Source organism: Eptesicus fuscus, chromosome 25, assembly GCF_027574615.1.
Source record: "Eptesicus fuscus isolate TK198812 chromosome 25, DD_ASM_mEF_20220401, whole genome shotgun sequence".
NCBI lineage: Eukaryota > Metazoa > Chordata > Mammalia > Chiroptera > Vespertilionidae > Eptesicus > Eptesicus fuscus.
Genome location: NC_072497.1, coordinates 10248585 through 10275309, shown reverse-complemented (window position 1 = coordinate 10275309; position 26725 = coordinate 10248585). Strand labels below are relative to the sequence as shown.

At 52.2% G+C, this 26725-nt stretch overlaps 1 protein-coding gene across 1 annotated transcript; it reads left to right on the top strand.

Moving 5' to 3' along the window:
• The first annotated feature begins 1293 nt into the window (after positions 1–1293).
• FAM169BP (Protein FAM169B) lies at positions 1294–25064 on the top strand. Its single transcript, XM_054713183.1, has 7 exons — positions 1294–1324; positions 9568–9746; positions 10805–10904; positions 17019–17104; positions 18776–18953; positions 22891–23073; positions 24919–25064. Exons 1-7 carry the CDS (start codon positions 1294–1296, stop codon positions 25062–25064), a joined length of 903 nt encoding a protein of 300 aa, XP_054569158.1.
• The last annotated feature ends 1661 nt before the right edge of the window (positions 25065–26725 follow it).

Below are 26725 nucleotides of genomic sequence, written 5' to 3'. Positions count from 1 at the left end.
GGCCCAGGCGGCTCTGTTCCCATCACGAGACATGAAATCTCAGCTTCCAGGGGATGACTCCAGGAAGGCTGTGAGGGGCCTCCGGCTCTGGGGTGCAGTCAGTGCATCTGCAGCCTGTGCAGTGGGAGCAGAACTGGGGCCGTTTTCATCCTGTGCTGGGGGTGCCCTGGCCTTCCTCCCAAGATGGGGGAGCAGCTTGGAGCCCCCCACCCCCAGCCACTATTTGCTGGGGCAGAGGGACAAGGCAGGCAGATGAGTTTGGGATCTGTGTGGGACAGAGGCCCAAAAGGGCTTAGGATGCATTTAAGGGGGACGGTCCAGGAGCACAAACGTCAGAGCTGCCAACCAAAGAGGGGGGGCACCGGCTGACCAGCCACAGGCCTGTGGGTTCCAAGGCTGGTGGCAGTTTAAAACCAGCCCTGCTCCCCACCTCCCCTGTGAAAAAGCACTTTGAAACAGGCCAAGATGAAATACTGGAGAAACAATTGCCTCTTGCTGAGTTTTTCTATTTTGAGTGAGTGTAAGCTTAATAAATAAGCTGAAACCGGTTTGGCTCAATGGATAGAGCTTCGGCCTGCGGACTGAAGGGTCCCAGGTTCGATTCCGGTCAAGGGCATGTACCTTGGTTGCGGGCACATCCCCAGTAGGGGGTGTGCAGGAGGCAGCTGATCAATGTTTCTCTCCCATCGATGTTTCTAACTCTCTATCCCTCTCCCTTCCTCTCTGTAAAAAATCAATAAAATATATATTTTAAAAAAAAGAGAGAGAGAGGCTGTCAGCAAAAGCAGCAACTCTACGCTCATCAGGATAACAAGACTTTGCCGTGGGCAGTGATGTTACTGAGTGTCCTCTATTGTACGTGTCATTCATTTTTCAAGTGTGTAAATTTGCATTTTTCAAGTGTGTAAATTTTCGAAAAGGGAGAATGCAAACGTTTTTTGTCTATAGAAATAGGAGGAAGTGGGAAGGGGCACGGAGAGGGGGTGCCCCGGGACCCTGGCGAGTGGTGGGGGCACGGACCGGTATCCTTTTCTAAAGAATTAAGGGGAATTAAATAGTTCTTACAGGTGGTGAACTAGCTCTGCAAAACTTGGGAGCCGGGTGTGGCTAGCGGGAAGACTGCGTGGTGTCCGCTCCGGGGCAGGGGCAGGGGACAGGGGGACCCCTGGGAAGGGGACTGGGGCAGCCCCTGGGGAAGGAGCCGGGGCAGCCCCGGGGCGGGGGCGAAGGCGGGAGCAGCGGGAGGTGAGGTAGGGCAGGCAGGGGGCGGGCACATCACCGCGGAGCTGGAGCATGGAGGCTGGGGCGGCCTGGGAAGCCACAGGTAAGGGGAGTCCGCGAGGCCAGCCCGAGCCCACCTGCCTTTCTGGCTGTCCGCCGCTGATGGCCCTCCCCCCGTGTCGGGTTTCAGTGGCTGGGCTGGCCCATAGGCGCTGCGAAACTGAAGGTAAACAGCGCGCCGCCCAGGGAAGGCTCCTGATCCGTGCACCTGTCGCCTCTAGGGAACCAGATGGGCTGGGGGGTTCTGGCGCTCACCCCCAGAGGAGCAGACCCCAACTCTCCCGGCCGCCCTGGGGGCCACCCGCCGTAGGGACTGCTGGCCTGGGCTTGGTGAGCCCCATGCTTTGGTGGCACAGTCTGTGCGATGGGAAGCGCACAGTGGGGGAGAAGTCAGTACAGCACCTCGGGGTACCGGGTTCCCGCAGGCGCCCCTGTCACCCCATCCACGGGGACTGCCAGGTACCCCTGGGCACCGAAGGCAGGCGGAGCAGGTCTAGGTGGAGCAGGTCCAGGCGGGGCCTGTGCCCAGGTCTCTCTGGGTTGGGACAAAAGGCACAGGAAACTCAGGCAGAAGGGTTTCAGAGTCCCTCCGAGGAGGGAGTGTTTGCAGGGAGCAGGCTTGGGGGCGATGCTTACTGAGGAAGTGTGAGGTCTCTAGGTAGGGTCACCTGAAATGGCCCGAGGACACATTTCTCAGAACACACCCCTCCTTACTGGTCCGATTAGAAACGCATCGTTCCATCATCATGGTGATGAGGTGCGGGAGGATCGAACTCTTGTTTATATCAGGGAGCCTGTGGCAAAACTGGTTCGATGACAGTGCATTGCGTAAGCCTAGGACTGCTCATGGCCCCAGATGAGTCCTTGTGTTTATGGCCTGTCCCTCGGAGCTGCGCCTCTGCTTTCCCGATTGCAGGTGAGTTAAGGAGGGAAGGTGGCCGCTAGCCAATTGTATGCATGAGTTACGTTCCTCCTCAAAGTTTTCCTGGGGCTAGAGGTTGACAAAGGGTTTGGTCTCTATCTTTAGAGGGAAATACTGTTTCCTTTTTTTTTTTTTTTTTTAATGCTTTCTGGAATGTCGTTGGTCCTGGCTGTGGATATGTTGGAAAACTGTGGCAAGAGAAAAAGTGACTTACTCTTTTTTTCATCCTCACCCAAAGATATTTGTCCATGGATTTGTAGAGACAGTGGAAGAGAGAGGGAAAGACAGAGAGAAATATCCATGGGTTGCCTCCTGCACATCAGGGCCCGGGCTGGGGAGGAGCCTACAACCCAGGCACGTGCCCTTGACCGGAATCGAACCCGGGACCCTTCGGTCCTGGACCGACACTCTATCCACTGAGCCAAACCAGCCAGGGCCGTGACTTACTCTTTTGATCTCATCTTCTTTGTGTGCAAAATGGAGATTACAGGAATATCTCGCATTTTAACGGAGTTTCTAGACCACGCTTCCTCCCTCCCCTCTGCCCAGTGGTACCCCGGGTCAGAGACTTCCTCCCAACCACTGCCCTGCTGTGTGGCTCTCCCAGGCCTACGTCACCGTTACGGGAAAAGTAATGGTTCATTTCGTCTTCTGAAAAAGTGTAGCCGGCCAGAACGGTTTAAGGGTTTTCCTGTGTTTATCTCAGTGTTCGCTGTGGCGTTCATAGTTGTGATGGCCCAGACGACACACAGCAGCCGCCCGTCAGTCACGTCCACACGCGCCAGATCCTAATGGAGAGGAGTTCTGCATAGCTGAGCCGCTGCCTAAGCTTTCAGAGCCCATCTCCAAAAGGCGTTTGAGCAAATCACATCTGCCCGAGAATCCTTTTTTCTCCAGCAGGGAAGCGTTAATCTAACAACTCTGCTTTCTTTATTTTTAAAAAATATATTGATTTCAGAGAGCGAGGGGGGGGGGGAGAGAGAGAGAGAAGAGGGGGAGAGAGAGAGAGAGAGAAACATCAATGATGAGAGAATCATGGATCGGCTGCCTCCTGCACACTCCCTACTGGGGATGGAGCCCACAACCTGGGCATGTGCTCTGACCGGGAATCGAACCGCGACCTCCTGATTCATAGGTCGACGCTCAACCACTGAGCCACGCCAGCCGGGCCACCCCCACGTTTAGACCGCAAGGGCTGTATTATTTCCGCGGATCTCTACTGCATGAGACAAGGCCAGGGACAGCTGGTTCCTGACCCTGTCCTGGCTGGACAGAGTGAATGACCCGGTGGTCAGGACTCGGGCTGGGCAGTGGGAGGGCAGTGGGCACTGCGGTGTTGTCCTTTTGACCTTTGAAACCCTTGTCTGCTGACCGGCTGACTGGCCTGGGCTGGACTCCTGCCGGCAGCTGGCTCCCTGCTCCTCTGCTGACATCCTTACTGTAGCTCAGCCGGGGGCCTTCCCGACAGAGGGTCCCAGGAAGGGCTGTGCTTTCTGCTGTGTTGTGGAGTTCAGGAACCTGCTTCTGGGCAAAACTCCATCATGATTGCTGTTAGATGCCTAGAGCCCATGTGACTTAAAATCAGGGTTCCTGGGGGTGGGGCAGTGCAGTTAGGTCACTGTCAGTAACCATTGAAGATCTGGGGCCTTTGATGATGATGATTCAGCAGCTGTGATTTGCAAACACCGTGCTTTAGAGTGCACCCCAACCTCAGCTGTGGCGCTTCCGCTCCAAGGCCAGCAGTCAGCAGGCTTGGGTGGGGGTGCAGCACACAGCGTGTGTGACTCTGAAGGCCACTGTCTGTTCAAATCCAGGCTTGTCTTTCCCCATCCCCTCTCTGGCCCACCGGAGCCTTGTCATACTCCAGTGCCCAGCCAGTGCCCTCACTCCCTGCTTAAACCAAGGCCTGTTGTCTGTTGATTCCAGAGAGAGGAAGGGAGAGGGGGGAGAGAGAGAAACATCAATGATAAGAGAGAATCAATGATTGGCTGCCTCCTGCACGCCCCCTACAGGGGATGGAGCCTGCATGTGCCCTAACCAGGAATCGAACCATGATCTCCCGGTTCATATGTTGAAGCTCAACTGAGCTATGCTGGCCGGGCTAGAAACCTCTTGATGCTTCTTTGCTCCTTCAGAGCAGGGCAGCCCCGGGGCTGCTGGGCACCGCCTGAGTCTGAGGGCTGGGGGGGTGCTCCGGGAGGGCTGAGGGAGAGCGCCTGTCCTTATGAGACCTGAGGGGGGCTCCCCAGGCCCCCACACCCTCCTAGACCGCTGGGTTTCCTTGACTTGCAGGAATTAAGATCAATGTGTTCTTCTTGGAAACCAAGTCTCTCCCCACTACTCACAAATTCCATTGACAGGAGAGACAGCCCTGTTCAATGTATTGCATTGTGCTGACATAAACCCTCCTCAGAGTTCCCGGATGTGTCCTTCAGTGTAAGTGCTTGAGACGTCCGCACTGTGTGAGCCCTCCCCTCGCGGTGCTGTCTCCCTGCCCCCTTCTCCGTGGCCTGCAGCTTCGTGAGCTGTGTCTGATGTGTGTGTATGTGGGTAGAGGGGTAAAACGCCCAGTGAATTATAGTCAGTTGTTCATTTTGGCCTTTATGTTTTCTAGTAAGTGATTTCCGTGGTGCCCGTGTTGGTGCTATTGGAACATCCCTGGGGGTGGGGGTTTAAGCTATGCAGAAGGAGAGGTACTGCTTAATGTTTTTCATAATACATGAATATTGAATAAACATCTCATTAAAGTCTTTAAAAAATACTTGGGGTAAAAACACTAATAAAACAACATCTGTCCTGCAAAAACATAGCCTAGTTACTTGTTGATGAATATCTGTTTTTGATCATAACCAATAAATACAGAATTAAAAATGAATTTAAGTAAATAACAATTTAGTATGGATTTAGCTGAACACAGATCATCTTGTTTTCATTTTTTGCCTTCTTTTAAATTAAGATTCTCCCTCCCCCCATTCTTGCCTTCCTTAATTCCATTTCCTCTCTCTCCTATTTTGAAATTTAATATCTATGTTTCTATTCTTTCACGGGGGAATTTGGAAATTCTAATATACGTATTAACTCCCAATTAATTCTGAAGTTAATCAATTCTAAACTTTCTCTGGAATTGTTTTAGGACTTTAGCATGCTTGGCTTGGTTGGGATTCCAGAATCTGAGGATGGATGTCTTTCATTAATTCTGAAAAAAAAATTCAGTCCTTATTTCTTCAAATCTTGACTCTTCTTTATTATTCTTTTTCTTCTTCTGGAGCTTCAATTATACTCTTCCTGGAGCTCATCCTTCTACTCTGCATGTCTCTTAACCTGCTTTTCATGTTTTGCTTCTATGCTGCATTCTGGGTAATTTCTTCATACTTCTTTTTTCTTCAGTTCATTGGTTATTTAGGACATTCATTGCTAGATCTACTATCTTTCCCCCTAGAATCTTACTGGGCAAATGAAAAAAAAAAAACGTGGCTATTTAAACTTCCTTTTTGTTGTTATTCTTGTTAATCCTCACCCGAGGATATTTTCCCATTTATTATTGAAGAGAGTGGAAGGGAGGGGGAAAGACAGAGAGAGAAACATCCATGTGAGACAGACACACTGATTGGTGGTCTCCCCCAAACCCCGACCTGGGTGGGGATCTACCCTACAACTGAGGTACATGCCCTTGACTGGAATTGAACCCTGTGCTCTTCAGCCCACTGGCCAATGCTCTATCCACTGAGCCAAACCAGCCAGGGCTGAACTTCTTTAGCACACTTAATATCCACATCTTCTATATTGGACAGTGTCCGTATTTGCGGTGGTTGTGTGTCTGATTCTGTGGTTTATGCTGGCATGTCATGGCCGTCTATTTTTTATATGTTCAGAGATTTTTTAAATTAGGTCTGAAAGCCAGAACCCTTGCCCCCATCAATAAAAAATATATTTTAAAAAACCCTCACTGCCTGTTGTTGGGGAGGTGTGACAGGAAGCAGGTAGTTGAGATGCTGTTCCTCCCGCCTGCCCCAAATAGGGCGCCACATGTGTCCCCACCTCTGCATGCAAAGCGAGCAGTATGTTTCAGTCCTACCTCATAGCCTTGTGCGTGATTCGCGGCGGGGGGAGACATGTGAGGGGGGGAGCAGCAGGAATAGTGTTATCTTTGTATCATTTTTTAAAATATATTTTTTATTGATTTTTTTACAGAGAGGAAGGGAGAGGGATAGAGAGTTAGAAACATCGATCAGCTGCCTCCTGCACACATGCCCTTGACCGGAATCGAACCTGGGACCCTTCAGTCTACAGGCCGACGCTCTATCCACGGAGCCAAACCGGTTAGGGCATATCTTTGTATCATTTGCCTGAAAGTCAAACTCTCCAAAGTTCAGATTAGGGGACGTTCGTATTAAAAGCCATTAGAGTTACATAAACCTTTGTGTGGGTGGCACAGAAAGTCATCTGCACAATTTTACCGTCTCTGATTCGGAACAAGGGTTTATTCTCAGCCAAGGCACTGACAGGTTGCGAATTGGCCAATGCTAAGTGTGTGAGAACACAGCAACAGGCTCCCTGTCACTTAGCTGGGATGCAGCTCCCGCCGCCACTTGCAGACCCTTCCCAGAGCTGCTCAGCTGCTCCAACCCTCTGACATGCTCTGCATCCTGTCTTCCAACTTTTCTGTTTTCCAATGCTTTGCTAAGAATAGTTTGGCAATCAGATGCTCATCATCAAGAACCAGCGAAAATATCCAAGTGTGTCTTTGCCTCCCTTCTGTTCTCTACTCTCCGTGTGGGGAGCGCCCCGACACCCCGGCCCCTCTCCGGGTGGGCGGCCCCGAGCGCCCGCATCTGCATGTCTGCTGTCGGTCCCTGACATCATGTCAGAGCGCTCCCCTTGCAGGTGTGTTTCGTCATCTGTCAGTTAGTGTTCCGGAACAAGGGGTCCCTCGTTAAATAAGTTTGGGAAGTAAGTGCTGGGTTAAGCAAATTCCATTGCTGCAGAATTGCTACATGTCCCAGCAGGCACGCGAACGCCTCGCCTCGGGGCCGAGCGCCACCGCAGGCCCCTTTTTGAAACATTGTGGCCTCAGAAGCGCTCCCTCCACGGCACAGCGGTGGAGCTGTGTTCTTCAGGATAGGCTCGGGGAATGCTGGCACACGACGAGGCGAAAGGCGCACACACCTTGCACTCCGCGATGCTCTATACATGCCAGGCACTGCCTCGCGCAACTGCGGGTATTTGCGTGTTTCCCGCTGTGCGCAACAGCCCTGTGAAAACATAAGTGAATGTAATCACGCTTTGAAGTAAAAAGTAGTTCTCAGGCCAGGTCAGTGTGGCTCAGTGGTTGGGCATCGACATATGAACCAGGAGGTCACGGTTCGATTCCCAGTCAGGGCACATGCCCTGTTTGCAGGCTCAATTCCCAGTAGGGGGCGTGCAGGAGGCAGCCGATGCATGATTCTCTCTCAGCATTGATGTTTCTCTCTCTCTTTCCCCTTCTCCCTTCTCCGAAATCAATAAAAATATATTTTTAACAAAACAAAACAAAAATTCTGTACAATTGATATCTACTCTTAACCATTTTTAAAAAACAAAAGGCAAATGTTTTATTTTTTCACATCATCAGCAAGAATTGTTTTTGTCATTTTAAAGTGACAATCCCCATTACTGAAAAACACAAGTGATTACAGCCAGCTTTTCCAATGCATAATGCTGTGCAGTGACCTATGGGTAGAAACTTTCAGTAAATTTCTGAAAATATCTTTATTAATGTTTCTCATGTGAGACACACTTTGCTAAAATGAAAGAATTTCCTTAATCATTGTAGTGAAGTGGTATTTGGAGAGAATATTCAAGTTATACTGAATCTGATTAAGTACAAGCAACGACCCCTGTGTAGGTCTTCATTTATTGGCATTGCTATTTACATAGGGAGGACCTAAAAGTGCTGGGAAAGCCCTTGAGCATCAACCTTACCTGACTCACCAGCAGTGGCTAGCTGGTCCCCAGTTCGGGGCAGGCCATGGCTCGGGGGGCGGGGGGGGGGGGAGGGGGGGGGGGGGAGGGTGTGGCCTGCCTTTCAACCAATCCTGGGCACTCAAGCTTTTGGCACAAAGATCCTGAATGATTTAAGTATTTTCCCCAGAATAAAAAAATCTAAGTATTTTGCTTTTTGGATGACTACAACTAACATATGCTTAACGTGAGTTCTTCAATTTGGGGCTCATTTGGGGATTTCCATTTCTTTACAGTCTGCAATGAATTATCATCACAACTATGGGCCTTTTTTCCTAAAAGCATCTTACATTGTATTGAAAAGATTACATTCTTTGGGCTTTGGAAAAATATTTCCTGTTCAGTTGAAGCCATTAAAGCCTGTTAGCATTTCACATCTGGAATGGAAGCCCCTGCCCGGGTCTGCCTTCCGTCGCCACCGAAGTGAGTGGCAGGCCGGCTCAGCCTCCAGCGCATGCGTGAGACGCCAGACTCAGGTCCCTCTGCTCTGCCCAAGTGTGCCCTTGCAGTTTTGTTGTTGAACCTCACATCTCCTTGGGGTTGGTGCCAACCCTGCCATCAGGAATGCATTTTATTATTATTATTATTATTAATTGACTTCAGAGAGAGGAAGAGGGAAAGAGACAGAAACATTGATGTGAGAAATAAGCATCGATTGGTTGCCTCTGTACATGCCCTGATGGGGTCAAACCCGCAACCTAGGTATGTGCCCTGACCAGAAATCAAACCCGCCACCTTCTGGTATTCAAGATGGGGATGACACTCGAACCCACTGGGCCACCCGGCTGTAGTCACTTACGTTTTTTAGTAATAGGGATTGTCATTTTAAAATTATTTAAATTTCTAATAACAATTCTTGCTGATGTGAAAAATGAAACAGCATTTGCCTTTTGTTTTTTAAAAATGGTTAAGAGTAGATATCACTTGTACAGAATTTTTGTTTTGTTTTGTTTAAAAAACGTATTTTTATTGATTTCAGAGAGGAAGGCAGAAGGAGAGAGAGAGAGAGAGAGAGAAACATCAATGATGAGAGAGAGAATCATGGATAGGTTGCCTCCTGCATGCCCCCTACGGGGAATTGGCAGTGAGAATAATTTGTGAAGTGTTCTTTTGGGTGCTTTTTTAAAAAGTATATATTTTTATTGATTTTAGAGAAGGGAGAGGGAGAGAGAGAGAGAAACATCAATGATGAGAGAGAATCATTGATCAGAGCCTGCAACCCAGGCACGTGCCCTTGACCGGAATCGAACCTGGGACCCTTCAGTCCGCAGGCTGTCGCTCTATCCACTGAGCCAAACCAGCTTGGGCTTTTTTTTTTTTTTTTTCCACTCTTCAAGAAATAAGTGATTTCCCTTTAACGAAAGAGTCAAACCGCTGTCATTTCTTTTCTTGCCTCCTCGTCCCCCTCGCAGGCACTTACCCGGTGGATGTTTTGGAAGATGACCCCGAAGGTCATCGGGAAGCAGCTCTGGCTTACTATGCGGCGCTGAGGGAAGGGGCGCGGTCCGCGGCAGACGTCTTCTCTCTGCCCACCGGGGAGCAGGTGTGTCTGATCCTCCTTGTTGGTAGAGAGCTCTGAAAACTCTCAGTGTTAGTGAGCGTGTGTTACAGAGTTAACAGAAAAGCCTTCTGGAGCGAATACTGTATAATTCCACCTTGAGAAGCAGAAGGGTTCCTGGATTGGGATTCTGGAGTCCCAGATATAAGGCCAGTTCTGCGAGGCAGGGAGCCCCACAGCCTGTTGTGAATGCCATGTCTACCACTTACTAGCTGTGTGACCTTGAGCAAGTGTCTTGACCTCTCTGATCTTGGTATTCTCAGCTCTAAAACTGGGACAGTGAGGAAACTTGCTTTGCACTGTGGTTAGGAGAATTAAATGAGATACTATGAGGCCTGCCGCAGACTTTGGCAAGCAACCTGCCTGCCTCACTCCTTCCTTACTTTGTTGTACCCTCCTCGGTTTTCAAAACGGACTTGCCATGGAATGTGTTGACCCTTGTGCTCAGGGCGCTAGCAGCCGCGGGCCACAAAGAGAAGGCTTGGCATGCGGGCAGTCCCAGCGTGAGTCAGAGACGCTGGATGCTGCCGGGTGCTCCTCTCACTCGTAAGCAGGCAGGCACCCGCACTGAGGCTCTGTCCCAGGGGTGCGGGGGGCCACGGATCTCTCGGGGCTGCTTGCAGCGACCCGAGCCAGGGCAGCTGGCAGCCTGAGTGGCATTGTGGGTGGACACTGGGCTCGTCCATAGAGAGGCCCCAGGAGGACAGGAGGCCCTCTGCTCTCCTAGGCTGAGGCCCGGGGAAGCGTGTGGAGGGGAGACTGGAAGGGCCTCTGCTGAGTCCGTGCTGAGTGGGTTCTGAGTCAGTGCTGAGCGGGTGGGCAGGTGACCCAGGAAAGAGGCGGCAGCCAGGGCCTCTGTCGTGTTACCCTGTTACCCTTTGCATTCAGCCAGAGCGGGTCAGTTTTCCGCTTAGGTGTTGCCTGCATCCTGTCAGGTTAACCTCCGAGTAACAGCGACCTTTCAGCGAATTCCGGGCTAGTTGGGTTCTTTCCTCGCCTCCTACGATGAAAGAACCCAGCGGCCATTTTATCATCTTTTTCAGGTTAAACTTGAAGCTTCATCTGTTTGCTTCTGCACGGTACACCCGGATGAGCCTCAACACAAACTCTTGGTCTTGGTCAGTCCCCAGGACACAAAGACAGGTGGGTAGTCACTACTGATTTAAAACTCGGATTCAGACTTACCATCTGTGACTGATGGAACCAGACACCTAGGAGGTGGCGGCGGTGTGCTGGGGCTGGACTTAGAACGTCAAGCAGAAGTGACATATTTTTAGCTTTTAGAGAGGAAACAGTGCATTATTTCTATTCATGACACGTACTGATTACTTGTATTAAAGACACTAGATACACTCTTGCCCACAGTGATGGTGTTCAGGCCTGATTTTTTTAAAGATATATTTTTATTGATTTCAGAGAGAAAGGAAGAGGGAGGGAGAGAGAGAAACATCAATGATGAGAGAGAATCAGTGATCAGCTGCCTCCCGCAAGCCCCCTACTGGGGATGTGCCCTGACTGAGAATCTAACTGTGACCTCCTGCTTCATAGGTTGACGCTCAACCACTGAGCCATACTGGCCAGGCATGTATGGTCTTTTTAATAAGAAATTAAAAACCCAAACCAACCCTTAATTAGTCAATCCTCCTTGAATGACATCTGGTGAAAGTGTGGGGTTTAGGTCTTTAACTGCAATTTGCAAACGGGGCCTGATCAGCTCTACACACACACACACCCATACAAGCTTGCCTTTCGCCTGCGTGTTAGTCTGGGCTTTGCTGTCTGGTGATTTCCTTGACCAGGGGGAAGGTATCTCTTGTTGCCCATCCGAGACTCAGGTGCTCAGCTGGCTGTCCGGGGGTTGCAGGCGTGTTGACTGCGAGCCTGGGGTGGCTGAGCTGTGTGTGACAGCTTCCCCGTCAAGGTTAGGACATGCATTTCCATCTGGCAAAACCTGGTCTCCATGAACAGAGGGTCTGTGATAACACCGGGCCTTCACCATGGCCTTGAACTTGGACTCCAGCTCCAGGCTAGAGACAAGGAACAAATTAGTAACACAGCGTGCCCACAGGAACCCCTTGGTGAACAGATTGTCAGACACGCCCAAAATGTCATTTGCCGACTTGAAGAACACATCCAAATTCCAGCAAGCCGCCCTCCCCCGCCCCCTGCCTTTTTCCAGCATTTAATAATATTCTGGGTGTAGGTCTTTAGCTATAGTTTGCATAATGTTAACATATGACCCACTCTGGTGAATCTGTTTCCTATTAATTCCTTAATTTGTTGGTTGTTTTCAAGAATGTAGTATAGTAAATATTCATCAGCTCCAAGAAGGCTCACTCTGAACCTCTCCTTATACGGATGATAGACTTTAAACAAAGTTTCCAGATGTTTCCCAAACTGCAGGGGCTCTGCCGTGGTAGCTGCGATTTTTGCGAGTGTGTGTGTGTGTGTGTGTGTGTGTGTGTGTGTGTTTAGATGGAAGTGAAAGGAGCAGGGCTGATCGATAAGCCCCGGTGTGAGTGAGCGGCTGGCTGATAAGCTGGTGGGTTCCATCCCAGGGACTCCCCATAACCCGCTGAGCAAAGGAAAAGCATCCAGGCTGCGAGTTTCCTGGCTCAGCGCCGACTGCTGGTAGGATGTGGGTACTGCAGCTTCCCAACCCCCTTAAGCAGCTGGGCAGGCACTTTCCGAACAGGTGGTCTGAGAGGCACAGGCCCTGGGCCCCCTTTGAGTCTCGTTCTTGCCTGTTTCTGTGACCAGGGGCTGCTTCATGTCACCAAGGGACCAGAGCCCTCTTCCCTCCTCAGAGGCCAGGGGACGGACGGAAAGTTCCGAGCTCCTGATGACACCATTGCTCCTCCTGGCTTGTCAGGAGGTATGGGGTCGCCTGCATCTTCTGGGACCTTCCCAGAGGGTGTTTGGAGATTCCTCCTTAGCTCGCTCACAGGGGAGACAGACGAGGGCAGGGGAGGTGGGGGGCTGAGGGACAGAAGAACGCAGGGCTCCCGGAGAAGGGGGGCTGCGGGGGGGCCCTTGGGCAGGTGTTGCCACATGCAGCCCCCCTCCCAACCCTCGATTAGACCGTCTCCCCCCAGCCCGCCTCCAGGACGCTTTGTGCCCGAGCATAGCACTCGTCCTTCAAATGGCTGCTCAGTTATTTTCCGTGTCTGGTGATTGCATGTCATATGCACCCTGAGACAAACAAGCAGGGAGTCGAAAAATGATGGTTTTTTCCTGGAAAAGCGTTCCCGTTATAGGCCTCAGTGACGGCAGAGCCAAGGCAAACATTCGGAGGAAGCTGTCCTGGGCCTGGCGGGATTGCGACACCGAGGGCCTGGGGCCAGGCCTCCTCGGGGCTGCGTTTGGGGCAGGTGGGTGGTGGGTCAGGAGGGGTGCCCCTGTGGGGCCCAGGGAACTTCAGAACTGGGGGGCCCTTTCTGTGACGCCCCTCACTCCAACTCATAGAAGCAAAAGGGTATTCATGCTGGAAACAGAGAGAATTCTGTTTCCCGGGGGCGGTGAGGGGCCCCGATCGGAGGGCTGTTCGCCGTGACAGCTCCGTCCTCCAGGGACACATGCTGGCTGTGGGTCCTTCCTTATTCCCTGTTAATTCATGGCACGGAGGTGGATTTAAACGTAGGACAAACAGCCTCCCACCAACAAAGGCATGTCCTTCTTACCAGGGGACCAGTGGTATTCGGAGAGCAGGGACGGGCCAAGGAAAGTATCCTGAGTGTCAGGGATGGGTTCCGAGCTGACGGCTGTATCCAGCTGCCTGCTGGCCACCCTCCCCTGTGCATGTGCGTGTGTTTATGCAAGTGGCTCAGTGGTTGAATGTCGACCTATGATCTCACAGGTCAATGGTTTAATTCCTGGTCGGGCCACATGCCTGGGTTGTGAGCTCGACCCCCAGTGTGGGGCATGCAGGAGGCAGCCGATCGATGATTCTCTCTCATCATCAATGTTTCTCTCTCCCTCTCCCTTTCTCTCAGAAATCAATAAAAATATATTAAAAAAAAAAAAAAAGGATGGAGCCGGAGTCTGGGGGTTGGAGGTGTCTCGAGGCTCCTGAGGTTTTGCCCCTGCGGCCTGGGCTGTCTGCAGCTCTCTCTGCTCTCCCAGCCCTGAGGACTCGCTCTGGTGCCCTGGCCCAGCCCAACGAGGTTAAGACTCCCTTCCTAGTGAGACTAGCTTGGGTGTGGGTTTCTCTCCGCCCCCACATCTTGTAGTCGAGCTGTACCTCCAGATCCAGGCACCCCATCTTCCTTGAGTTCAAATCTAGGCTCATGGCGGCCACATTGCTTACTGCTGGAGAACCACAGGGAGTGGATGCTACGAACACTGCGAGCCAGATGTTCCCTTCTCCGTGGCAGAGAGGCGCCAAGTTCACGGGCATCTGGGGAAGGGCTTCCCTCTAAGGAAGACATCTGCATGGAAATGGTAGCCCGCGTAATGCGATGTGACAGTTGCTATGTCAACGCGTGTGTTTCCCCTTCGCTTAGATTATTGACGGGCTGGGCCGGTGTTGCGTGAAGCCCCACAGGCCTTGGGACGCATGTGTGTTTTGCTTTTGCGAAGATGGCCCGTCACTGTGGTTTAACTGTGCTGAGTTTTGGGGGAGGACTCCATGTTTCTTAGATTTGTAATGGGGCAGTGGTGGCTTGGACTCCAGGGGAGCGGTGGCAGGGAGGGGAGCCCGGGGCCGGGGGAGCTGCGGAGGCAGCAGGGGGACTCGAAGCCCCTTCTGTTGTGATTGAGGAAGTTTTGATCATGGGCCAGTCCATGGAACACTCGCAATTAGTGCGGGGACATAAGACCTGTGCGTGCGTGTTCATGCTTGTGTGTGCACACACTGTGCTCATGCACGTGTGTTTGTGCATGTGTGCGTGAGAGAGAGAGAGAGAGAGAGAGAGAGAACTCCCCTCTCCTTGGTTCCTGGGATGGGATGGGGCATGGGCCTTCTCTGTCTCTGCTCAGCTCCGGCTGTGTAGCACCTGCCTGCTGGCCACCCTCCCCCAGTGACGCCAGAGCCCAAGCTGGGGGCCTCCCAGGGACACGCTCCCAATACCCCTCTGGGTCCTCGGGCCACTTGGGCTCCCAGCTCGATCCCGCACCTTCCGTGCCCTGCCCCGTGTTGGAGGGCTGGTTTAGGTCCCTTCCTGTTCCGGCTGCCAGCTCCCAGGGCGAGGACGGGCGCCTGGGACAGCGGGCGCCCGGGACAGCACGTCCATGCAGTCGGGAGTTGAATTCAGTGGCTCTTGCCGAGCCTCCGGGCAGCCGGGGCCCTGGGAGTTAGCCTTCGGGACCTCGCTGTCTTTACTCGTTTGGGGAACCTTGGAGTGTCACAGAATGAAATCCATTCCTGACATCTGCTCTGTGGCCGCATCACCTGTCACCCGGAGGGAGAAGGAAATTAAATTAGTTCAGCAAGGCTGACCTCCCTGACGAGGCGGGCCCAGCTGATGGCTGTCACCACTGCGCACGCTGTCGGCTCAGGTACCTGGTGTCTGGAGCCAGGCCGCTGATCAGAATCGCATTTTCCCATCTTCTGCAAAACCATCTTCTGACTCCCATCTCGCTGGCCCCGGGGTCTCAGCAGCCCTAGGCGGGGTCTGCAGCGTGTCAGCCCAGCTCTGCGCCCGTCCTGGCCCAGCGGCACAGCCTCTCTCTCAGGGCTGTGCCGCGTCCCTGCTTCCTGTCTCCTCTCAACTGGGTATCGTGCTTTTCTGACCAAACACTGCCACTCTCCAGAGGGCTGATTCTACTTTCCAAGAGCCGTTTTTTTGTGTTTTGTTTTTGTTTTAATAGATTCTTATTGATTTCAGAGAAGAAGGGAGAGAGAGAAAAACATCAATGATGAGAGAGAACCATGGATCGGCTGCCTTCTGCACGCCCCACACTGGGGATGAGCCTGCAACCTGGGCATGTGCCCTGACCGGGAATCGAACCTGTGACCTCCTGGTTCATAGGTCAGTACTCAACCACGCCAGTTTTAGGACAGTTTATTTTAGGCCTGTTCCTCGTTGTTGTGTAGCAGCTTAAGATTCATTTTGAAAAAAGCAGTTCCGGCTCTTTGGTGACAACTTGTGTGACTAATGAATGCCCTGCCCCCACCGTGAAACTTCCCAGGCAGCACCCAGACACCGAGACCTAACAGCTTTCCTGTTTGAAACGTCTTAGTACAGACAACATCTGTGTGACAGTAATACACTGTTAGTTAATTGGACGGCTCTTATTGATTCATCTTGTTAAGCAAGAAGAAGAATCCTTGGGGCTTTATAAAGCTCCTGTGCGTTCCAGTAGGTGCCATTTTGAACATGAATTTCGTGGAATTAATAAGGCAGATGTCAAGCATTTAATTGGCCCTTCTCTCCCAGCCGGCTCCGTCCATCTGGGGACTGTGGTTGGGGATGGTACAATTCGCCAATGACATGCAACTGACGTGTGGATGAGATGCCGCCTTCTTTGGCGAGGAGGGGCTGGCTGGACCAAGTGATGTTTAGTAACTGGCTAATGCCACTGTGGCCTGGTCTTCAGAGCTTCCCGCCCAACTCCTCAGAGAGCAGGGACACATCGGGAAGACCGTGGCGGCAGCTTACCCGGAGTGGCCCGCAACATTTGCTTCAACGTCGGGAGCTTGGTATTAAACGTTGGAGACGTTCGTTTTCTCCTCCATGCTGCCATTTGCCTCCCAATCTTCAGCTGACAGGGTTTGACTGGGAAGATGTATCTTCCTATTTTGTGGCTTCTGGACCCCCTGGCTTGAGAAGCAGGTATAAAAATGGCAATAAGCCCAGTCGGCGTGGCTCGGTGGTTGAGTGTTGACCTAAGAACCTGGAGGTCACAGTTTGATTCCTGGTCAGGGCACATGCCCAGGTTGTAGGCTTGATACCCAGTAGGGGGCGTGCAGGAGGCAGCCAATCCATGAATCTCTCTCATCATTGATGTTTCTATGTCTCTCTCTGTCTGCCTTCCTCTCTGAAATCAATAAAAATATATTTAAGAAAATAAAAATGGCAATATAAGGGGTCTAGAGAAAATACCACAGGAGAAATAAACGGTGGTACTTCCATTCAATGGAATAGTATTCAGCGCTAAAAAAGAATGTTGAGAAGTCCAGCCATGAAAAGACACGGAGGAACCATAAATGCCTACCACGCATAACCTTTCCCTTGCACGGCAACATGCTGTCGAAACCTTGTCTGGTGACCAGCTGGCTGTGTGCGTGTCATCACCTCCTCTTGGCTTTCTCTCTAGTCGTGGCTGTTTACCTGAAGGACTCCTGGTGGGCCACCGAAGACGTCCTGAGGACCTCCGACCCTGCCAGAGAAGGCCTGATGAAGGTGAGGCGCTGCCGTTGAGAGGGGACATTGCAGAAGGTTTGGAGTCATCGTGCTGTTACCATGTACATTCCCCTGTCCCTTTAATTACGTTTTGTTTCTCAGCTAGCTCTTCTCCGCCAGTTACCAAAAGAAGCTTGCTTAATGTTCTTCTGTTACCATAGATTAGTGGCCCTGATTGAGGGATTAGAACAGGGTCTTATTTTTGTGTTTCCAGAAACGTTTCTAAGTCAGCATCTCATTCCCCACATTATTTCTCCCCCCCCCCCCCCCCCCCCCCCGGCATGAACCTGCACAGATTAAATGCATTTTCTTTCTCTCCTCTTCTGCTGCCAGCTTTTGACTGGATGTTTCCCTTAAGTTGACAATTATAACCTCCCACATCACACCGACTGGGTGTAGTGACTGGGTCGTTATGCTTAACTCTGAACTTGATTTGGCTGTCGCTGTCTGAGATACCGAATTGGGGTGGCTTCTCAGAATTAGCTGGTGTGGCCCGGCCAGTGTGGCTCAGTGATTGAGCATCGACCCAGGAACCAAGAGGTCGCGGGTTGATTGCCGGTCAGGGCACATACCGGGTTGCAGGCTCGAGCCCCAGTAGGGAGCCTGCAGGAGACAGCCGACCCATGATGCTCTTCTGATCCATGTTTCTATCTCTCTATCCTTCTCCCTTCTTCTCTCTCTAAAAATCAATTTTAAAAAACATATTTTAAAAAAAGAATTAGCTGGTGAAGTTTTCACAAATCTTTTTCTCATCTAAGATTTGGCTCCAGATAAAGGTGAAACATTTCACATTCTGGGCCAATTAATAAGTTTATTGGCTCTGAACACTTTGTACCATTTGCTGGGATTCTGCAAGCTGCCTTCTTATTAGCAGAGCAGAAAACAGACTAATGTTTTAGACACCACTTGGGTGGTCTTTTCCCTAGACTTGCCGAGGACACTGAGGCTCAAAGAGGTTGTGAGTTGAAAATATAGGCCAAGAAGCCACAACCACAAATGATGATGATGATCATGATGGTGAAGAAAATGTAAGGGTCAAGTGTTAAATATAACACCCAGCCCCGCCAGCGTGGCTCAGTGCTTGAACATCAACTTACAAACCAGGAGATCACGGTTCGATTCCCAGTCAGGGCACATGCCTGGGTTGCAGGGGGCAGCCTATCGATGATTCTCTCTCATCATTGATGTGTCTATCTCCCCCTCTCCCTTTCTCTCTGAGATCAATAAAAATATATATTTAAAAACACACACACACACAAAAAAAAAACCCCAACATTAACAGTTGTATGAAACTCCGCTTTCCCAGAGTCTCAGTTCTAATGGGTGACATGCAGGAGGCAGCCGCTGGCCAGCTCAGCAGGTGCACGGCCTGTCCCGGGGCCTGCCTGTCTCTGCAGAGTCCCCATCCGGCTGCCATAAGCCCTCTGCAGTGAGGCAGGAAATCACCGATCCTCTCTGAGCTTCAGGTTCCTCACCGGCAAAGCCGGACCGCCCGGCAGGTGCTGAGAACCGAATGGCAGCGGGTGGGGCCGACTGGTGTGAAGGTCACGGGAAACCATGCACATCTTGGCCTCCCGCAGGAGAGAATCATGGGCGGGTCGGTGCCGAGTGCAGGATCCATCGCATCTTTTTCCCCTCTCGCCTCACTTGCTCTTTCTGCTTTCCTTCAAGGTTCAGTCATTTGGGGAAAGGATTGTGCTTTTCATCCTCAACGTCGTCATTTTTGGAAGGTTGGAGAGGAACTTGGATGACGACGCCATGTTCTTTTTGCCTCACTCTGGGAAGGAGCAGGCTAAGATCCTGTGGAGGGACGGAGCAGCGGTCGGATTTTACACAACCAAAGCGAAAGGTGAGGGGCCGGGCCGGGCCACCGCCGTCCAGGCTCTCTGGGTCAGCGGTCCGCAGACCACTGGTGGTCCGTGAGGTCCGAAAGGTTGGCGACTGCTGCTCTGGGTGACCTCCTGCCTCCGTGGGGCCCCTAGCACGGGCCTCGCTTGGGGAGAATCTCGGGGTACACCAGTTATCGCTAACTCGGCTGTTGTGTAAACGGACCCAACGTACAGATCTCCTCTCACCCACTTCTCGTCCTGCTGGTAGATGGGCTGGGAACCTGCCCCTTGCATTCTCAGCCCGGGCCACGTTCCCTAAAACACTTGTTGCAGTTCATGGTGTAAAGTGACTGCAAGCACGATGCTTTTCATTGCTTCTCGCGAATGTTCCCGTGAGCTGTCAGGACAAGTACCGTTGCCGGTGGCTCACATGTGCAAAGCACACGCATGCTAAGAGTCATGGACGGGCCCTCAGAAGCAGGGGAGGTCGCCACCACAGCAGGGTCAGGGAGAGGGCTGCGCTCAGTTTCCGGGGCTGTGGCAAGAAGTGCCTGGCGACCAGTGCCATTTTAAAAATATATATTTTATTGATTTTTCACAGAGAGGAAGGGAGCAGGAGAGTTAGAAACATCGATGAGAGAGAAACATCCATCAGCTGCCTCCTGCACACCCTCCACTGGGGATGTGCCCGCAACCAAGGTACATGCCCTTGACCGGAATCAAACCCGGGACGCTTCAGTCCACAGGCCGACGCTCTATCCACTGAGCCAAACCAGCTAGGGCGACAAGTGCCATTTTGCCAATGGATCGGTCTCTTCTTTAGTGTTGCTTTATTTAATAGTTTTTAACTTTTTGAAATTAATTTTTAAATTATAGTTGATATATAGTATATTAATTTCAGGTGCACAACATAGTGATTAGGCATTTATATACCTCACGAAGTGATCACCCCACTAAGTCTGCTACCCATCTGTTCATATGCTTTCTTTAAAAAAATAAAAAATAAAGGTTTTTTTATGGATTTCAGAGAGGAAGAGAGAGGGAGAGAAAGAGAGGAACATCAGCGATAATAGAGAATTATTTATCGGCTGCCTCCTGCACATCCCCTACTGTGGATCGAGCCCACAACCTGAGCATGTGCCCTGACCGGGAACTGAAGTATGACCTCCTGGTTCATAGGTGGACGCTCAACCACTGAGCCACACGGGCCGGGCTAGGACTTCCCCTTTAAATTGCAGCTGCTTTCCTTGTCCTGAAATCCCATCTCTGCCACCGTTAGCTGGTAAGGCTTCAGCTTTTCCCATCACTGTTTCCTATAGCTTTGGGGGTTGCGTTACACCCTGTGACCAGTAAGCTTTTGTATAAAAATCTAAAAAGAACAACTTCACGTTTCAGGCTCCTGAAAGCCCAATGCTCATGCTGGAGCAGCCCTGGGGAGCATTAAATGAGGTGGTTTGCAGCCCAGACAAGCATGTGACCTGGGGCATGGCAGGGATGCTTAGAAGTGGCCCCAGGGCCTCCTGTTCGCCCCTCCCCCAGACACCCAGTGCCACAGGCGCCTCCTGTCCGATTGTCCATCAGGCAGGGGACCCTCATGTCATCTGGCCTTTAGCAGAAACATAAGCAGCCAACAGTGGAGAGGCAAGAGTGTGGTGTTGGTTCACGTTCCAGCTCCACCACCCGATGGGAAAGGGGTTGCTGTTCCCCCAAGGGCTTGCAAGACGGGGGGTATAGGAAGGGTGCAGGGGATTCATGGGGTGCAGCTGGCTTCTTACTCCATTGCCACCTCTGCAAACCAGCTTCCTTTACTCCCCATGTTCCCTGCTTCCTTATAACCTCGACTTCAGTTTGCCATGCTGCCCACCTGGCCTCCACCTGTACTTGCCTTAACGGGGCAGGACCTACCATAGTCCTATTTCCTCTTCTATAGGTACAATTTTAATACAGTTCATTGTATCCCTTTAAAGTCAGTTTTACATCCCGTAAAAGCTGCCGGTGTAAGTGTACCATTCAGGGACTTTTAGCAAATGTAGAGTTGTGTCACCATCACCCCACGAGGTGGCCTTTGCGGTGTCAGTGGCTGTGCCCATCCAGCTCTAGGCAGCCACCCATCTGCTCTGTCTCTATCAATTTGCCTTTCCTGGACATTTCATAGAAAGGGACGGATGCACTCTGCGGTTTCTTTCCTGACATCTGGCTTCTCTCACTTAGCATGGTGTTTTTGAGGTTTATCCAAATGGTAGCATAGATTAGTATTTATTCCTTTTTATTGCTGAGTAATGCTCCATGCTCTGAATGTACCACATTGTGTTTGTGCATTTACCGGAACGGTTTCCAGTTTGGGGCTGTTCTGAATAACGCTGCTGCGAGCATTCACACACCTGCCTTTGTGTGGGTGTGTGCTCTCATTTCTTCTGGGTGGATTCCTGGAAGTGGAATGGCTGGGTCGCTTGGTAAGCCTAAGTTTAACTTTTTAAGAAACTGCTGAATTATTTGACACAGTGGCTGTTACATATTCCCATCAGCAGTATATGAGGGTTCATTTCTCCACATCCTGTCAACGCTAAGTATTGCTTGTCTTTTTTGTTTCTTTTTTTTTTTTAAATATACTTTATTGATTTTTTTTACAGAGAGGAAGAGAGAGGGATAGAGTTAGAAACATCGATGAGAGAGAAACATCGATCAGCTGCCTCCTGCACACTCCCTACTGGGGATATGCCCGCAAGCAAGGTACATGCCCTTAACTGGAATCGAACCTGGGACCCTTGAGTCCGCAGGCCGATGCTCTATCCACTGAGCCAAACCGGTTAGGGCATTTTTTTTATTATGGCCATTCTAGTAGGTGAAAAGTTCTGTTTCACTATGGTGTTTTCAAAAATATATTTTTATTGATTTCAGAGAGGAAGGGAGCGGGAGAGGGAGAGAGAGAAACATCAATGATGAGAATCATTGATCAGCTGCCTCCTGCACGCCCCCCACTAGGGATCAAGCCAGGAACTTGGGCAATGTGCCCTGACTGGGAATTAACCGTGACCTCCTGGTTCATAAGTCAACGTTCAACCACTGAGCCACACCGACCATGCTCACTGCGGTTTTAATTTGCATTTTCCTAGTGACTAAGGATATTGAATATGTTTCCATTGATTGAGAAATGTTTGTTCAGATCGCCTGTCCATTTTTTATTGGTTTGTTTTCATTTTATTGAATTGTAAGAGTTCTTTATATATTCTGGATATGTCTTTTTATCAGGAATGTGATTTGCAAACATTTTCTTATAGTCTGTGGCTAGTCTTCTCCTTTTCTTAGTGGTGTTTTCTGAAGTACAAAGGTTTTTTTATCTTGCTGAAGTCAGATTGACCCATGCTTCTGGTTTTGGTGTTGAATCTAAGATGTTTGCCTAACCTAGGCTAGGTTGTGAAATTTTGTGTTTTTTCTAAAACTTTGTGGTTTTAACCTTTACATTTATGTCTAGATCCATCTTCAATTAATTTTTGTATATAATGTGAGGTAAGGGTCCAACTTCATCTTTAAAATACTGACTATGGCCCTGGCCAGTGTTGTTAAAGGGTTAGAGCATCGGCCTGCACACCAAAGGGTCTTGGGTTTGATTCTAGGTCAAGGGCAGGTACCTGGGTTGCAGGTTTGATCCCCGGCCCAGGTTGACCAATCAATGTGTCTCTTGCTCATCGGCGCTTCTCCCTGTCTCTCCCCTGCCCTTCCACTCTTTCTAAGAATCAATGGAAGAAATACCTTCAGGCGAGGATTAACAAAAACTTAAGTAACGTGGGCTGACAGTCCGTCAGCAGGAGAACTGGCGGGCTGGGGAGAGATGGCCTTTGGGCTTTGGGGGCTGGTTGGTGAAGATGGCACCTGTGACCTGGCCGTGCAGGTGCGCGCAGGGTCCTGGCAGGTTGGGACAGGCCCCGGGGACAGTCTGTCTCTTGATTTCCGCTGCAGGCAGCCTGTGCGGCGATGGCACGGGCATGTGCTACCTGCTGCCCGTCTTGGACACCGTGTTTGTCCGGAGGAGACACCGTGGCCAGGGCCTGGGCGTGGCCATGCTGCGGGACTTCTGTGAGACCTTCGGAGACGACGAGGCCCTCGGGATCAGCTGGCCGATTTCTCCTGCCATGTACCAAGGTAAGCCCCCCCTCTCCCCCGTCCCTCTCCCCCCCGTGTCCGGGAGAGCGTGCGGGGAAGGGTGAGGGTACCCGGGCATTCCAGGTGACACACATGGCTGACCTCTTCCTTCTGAGAAACCTCTCATGGCTTGAACACAAACAAGCCTTTATCACCACGGCCAGGCCTTGCCCAGCCTGGGACATAACTGGGTTTAGATGTAATAAAAACAGCCCGGCCAGTGTGCTCAGTGGTTGAGTGTTGACCTATGACCAGGAGGTCATGGTTCAATTCCTGAATTGCAGGCTCGATCCCCAGTAGGGGAAGTGCAAGAGGCGGCCGATCCATGATTCTCTCTCATCACTGATGTTTCTATCTCTCTCTTCCTCTTCCTCTCTGAAATCAATAAAAAACCATATCTCAAAAAACAACAACAACAAATCCACACAAGGTCAGAGCGCAGAACCCAGCGATCTGCTGCTGGGCCTGCGCCTGCCGCTGTTCCTGCACTCGGAGTGTGTAGATCAGGGGTCCTCAAACTTTTTAAACAGGGGGCCAGTTCACTGTCCCTCAGACCGTTGGAGGACCGGACTATAGTTTAAAAAAAAAACTATGAACAAATTCCTATGCACACCGCACATATCTTATTTTGAAGTAAAAAAACAAAACGGCAAAAACACCCGCATGTGGCCCGCTGGCCGGAGTTTGAGGACACCTGGTGTAGATCCTCGCTTGGCTGCAGGGCGCCCGTGCTGGAGGGAAGACAGGGCTGGGGTGCAAAGGCTGTGCCGGTACGTGGGGAGCAGGCAGAGTGCGGAGAGAGAAGTGGCTGCAGGCTGGGGCCAGGCCGGCTGCCCTTGGGCTGGACAAGGGGGCCTCCTGCCCAGGTTTCCGTCTGTGCTGCTGGCCGGCTGACAGTGCCAGGAGAGGGCCTGATGGAGGCTCCGGGCCCTGGGGGACCAGGAGCAGGTTCCCCTTCGGCTGCATTTGGGACACTGCCAGGTGACAGTGCTCACCCGTGAGCGTGGACATGAAAGCCCTCAGCCTTGAGGGCACGGGGGACTCCAGGCGTCCACAGAGGATGAGCTGGAAGGTGCTGAGGGAGAGGAGGGCTGTGAGGCTCGGGAGGGAGGAGGGACAGTGCTGAGGTGGGCAATGTTATGGGGTGAATTTGGTACCCCCAGTTCTCATGTGGAAGCCCTAACCCAGTGGTTGACAAACTCATTAGTCAACAGAGCCAAATACCAACAGTACAACGATTGAAATTTCTTTGGAGAGCCACATTTTTTAAACTTAAACTTCTTCTCATGCCACTTCTTCAACATAGACTCGCCCAGGCCGTGGTATTTTGTGGAAGAGCCACACTCAAGGAGCCAAAGAGCCGCATGTGGCTCACGAGCCGCGGTTTGCCGACCCCTGCCCAAACCCAATAATGATATCTGGCGATGGGATCTTCAAAGGGTCATTAAGGGCCCTGATCCAGTAGGACTGGTGAGAAGGGTCCTGTAAGGGTGACGCAGATGGGAAGGCCAGGGGAGGGCCAGTGAGGAGGCGGCTGCACGCCGAGGGGAGGCAGCCCTGCCAACACCTTGATCTTGGACGTCAGGCTCGAGTTGAGCAGAGAAGTGTCTGGGCGAAGCCTCCGGTCCGTCGTGGCATGTGCTGTGGCTCCCCGAGCTGAGGCCGGCAGGAGGGATGGAAGGGGCCGGACGGGTAGGATGGACGATGACAGGGCTGCGTGGAGCAGAGCGTCGGGGGGCTGGGCCGCAGGAAGGACTGGAAGTGGCCATTCCCACAGACTCCAGGCTGGGCTGGCCTGTGTGCGGGGCAGGCGGCCCCCCGCCTCACGAGGGCCCCTTTCCTCAGTCTGTAGGAGGTTCCTGCTGGCCCATCCGGAGGAGCGGGCGCGCCTGTGGGAGGTGGAGCCCCCGGGAGCCTGGGGCCAGCGAGGCAGCATCTGGCTGAAGGTTCAGCTCCAGCAGGCGGGGCTCCGGGACCCAGCGTCGGCATGAAGCGCCGCAGCACCGATCCCTTCACACACAGGATGGAGTCAGGCCCGCGGGGGACGCAGCCCCGCCGCACCGCACCCGGTGCTGGCATCTTGTCCTTCCTCCACCTTCCCTTCCTGACTGAACCACAGCCGCCCACCCCCTGCCCAAGAAGAGCGGAGCGGGTCCCCGTCCCCCCGGCTCAGCCACTCGGAAGCTCCCTGTGACGAAGGGCCCCTTTTAACAGCTGAGCGGATCATTTCAACCGGGAAGACGTGAATGTCCTTGTCCAGCAGATCAGTTGGAACATTATTTCAGAAGACACACCGGGTTTACTGTGAAGAGCTGGCCGCCTGCCCCTGTCCTTGGGGAGGAGAAAAAGGGGTTGGCCCGGCCAGCGTGGCTCAGTGGTTGAGCTTCGACCTATGAACCAGGAGGTCACGGTTCGATTCTGGTCAGGGCACATGCCCAGGTTGTGGGCTCGATCCCCACTAGGGAGCGTGCAGGAGGCAGCCGATCCATGATTCTCTCTCATCCTTGATGTTTCTGTCCCTCCCTCTCCCTCTCTGAAATCAATAAAAATATATATTTAAAAGGGGGGGTGCATCCCGTAAACAACATTCTGCAAATGAGGCGCTGGGTCTTTCCATGGGCAGCGTGGGACGATGTGTGGAGATGTCCTTGTCTACTCGGGCAGCCCCGTGACAGACTCACACACACTGTCTTCAGTTTGGGGTGTTACCCTGGAGTTTGCCAGTGGGGTTTCGATGGCGGGTATTTGCCTGGTGGCTCCCACGGGGAGGCGGTGGGGATGGGAAGACCTTGGCGTAGCCAGAGGGCAGCGCAGGGCGGCAGACGCACCTTCTGTGGGTCTCCCCAGTGCTTTTTGCCAGTATCCCTTCGCCTCTCCCACCTTGCAGGCTGTTACAGCTCAGCCCTAAAGGTGAGGCCGGGGCAGGGCTGGATGGGTGGGTGCGGGGCCTCCGCGCTGCGGGTGTGGGGGTGCCAGGACACGCGGGAGGTGCTGATTAAATTCTCTGGCCAAGCGAAAGCGTTGGCGTCCCTTCCCTCGTGATGCCCATGCCCGTCAGCGTCACAGCCACCCCCGAGGCTGCGGGAGCTCATTAGAGGCCGTGGGCCGCTGAGGCCTGGCTGTCTCCCCCGGTTTTCCTCAGCCGGTGACAGGGAGAGTGCCCTGGAGTTTATTGGTGATAATAGTGATCATTTTGGCTTTTACGGTGCCTTTCAGCGAGAAGGCTTAATGGGTCTTTGCAGACATTAATGGGGTAACCAGGCACCTGGGAAGGAGGCCATGGCAGGGCTGTGGCTGTGATCCTAATGAGGCGGCTAAGTGGCTTGCCCTGTGGCATCGAGCGTTAGACATGCAGGCAGCGAGCCTCCTGGAGCCGCTGCGCTGAGCTGGCCGCCCGGGTTAGTGGGCGTTTCACCAATGAGCCCGCAGCCCCGTGCGCCTCGGAGGTCGCGGTTCCTTGGGGCTGGGGGTGGGAGTGACTAGTGGCTCGCATGTCAGGACGTGGGAGCAGCGTGGACACCACGCAGGTGGAGGGGGGCACAGGGCGAGGACGTGTCTGCATAATTGGGGAGATGGCGTCCTCTCAGGAGAATTGCACGGGAGATGGCGGGGGCGGGGGGGGGGGGCGTCTGTTATTTTAGGAGCTGAGAGT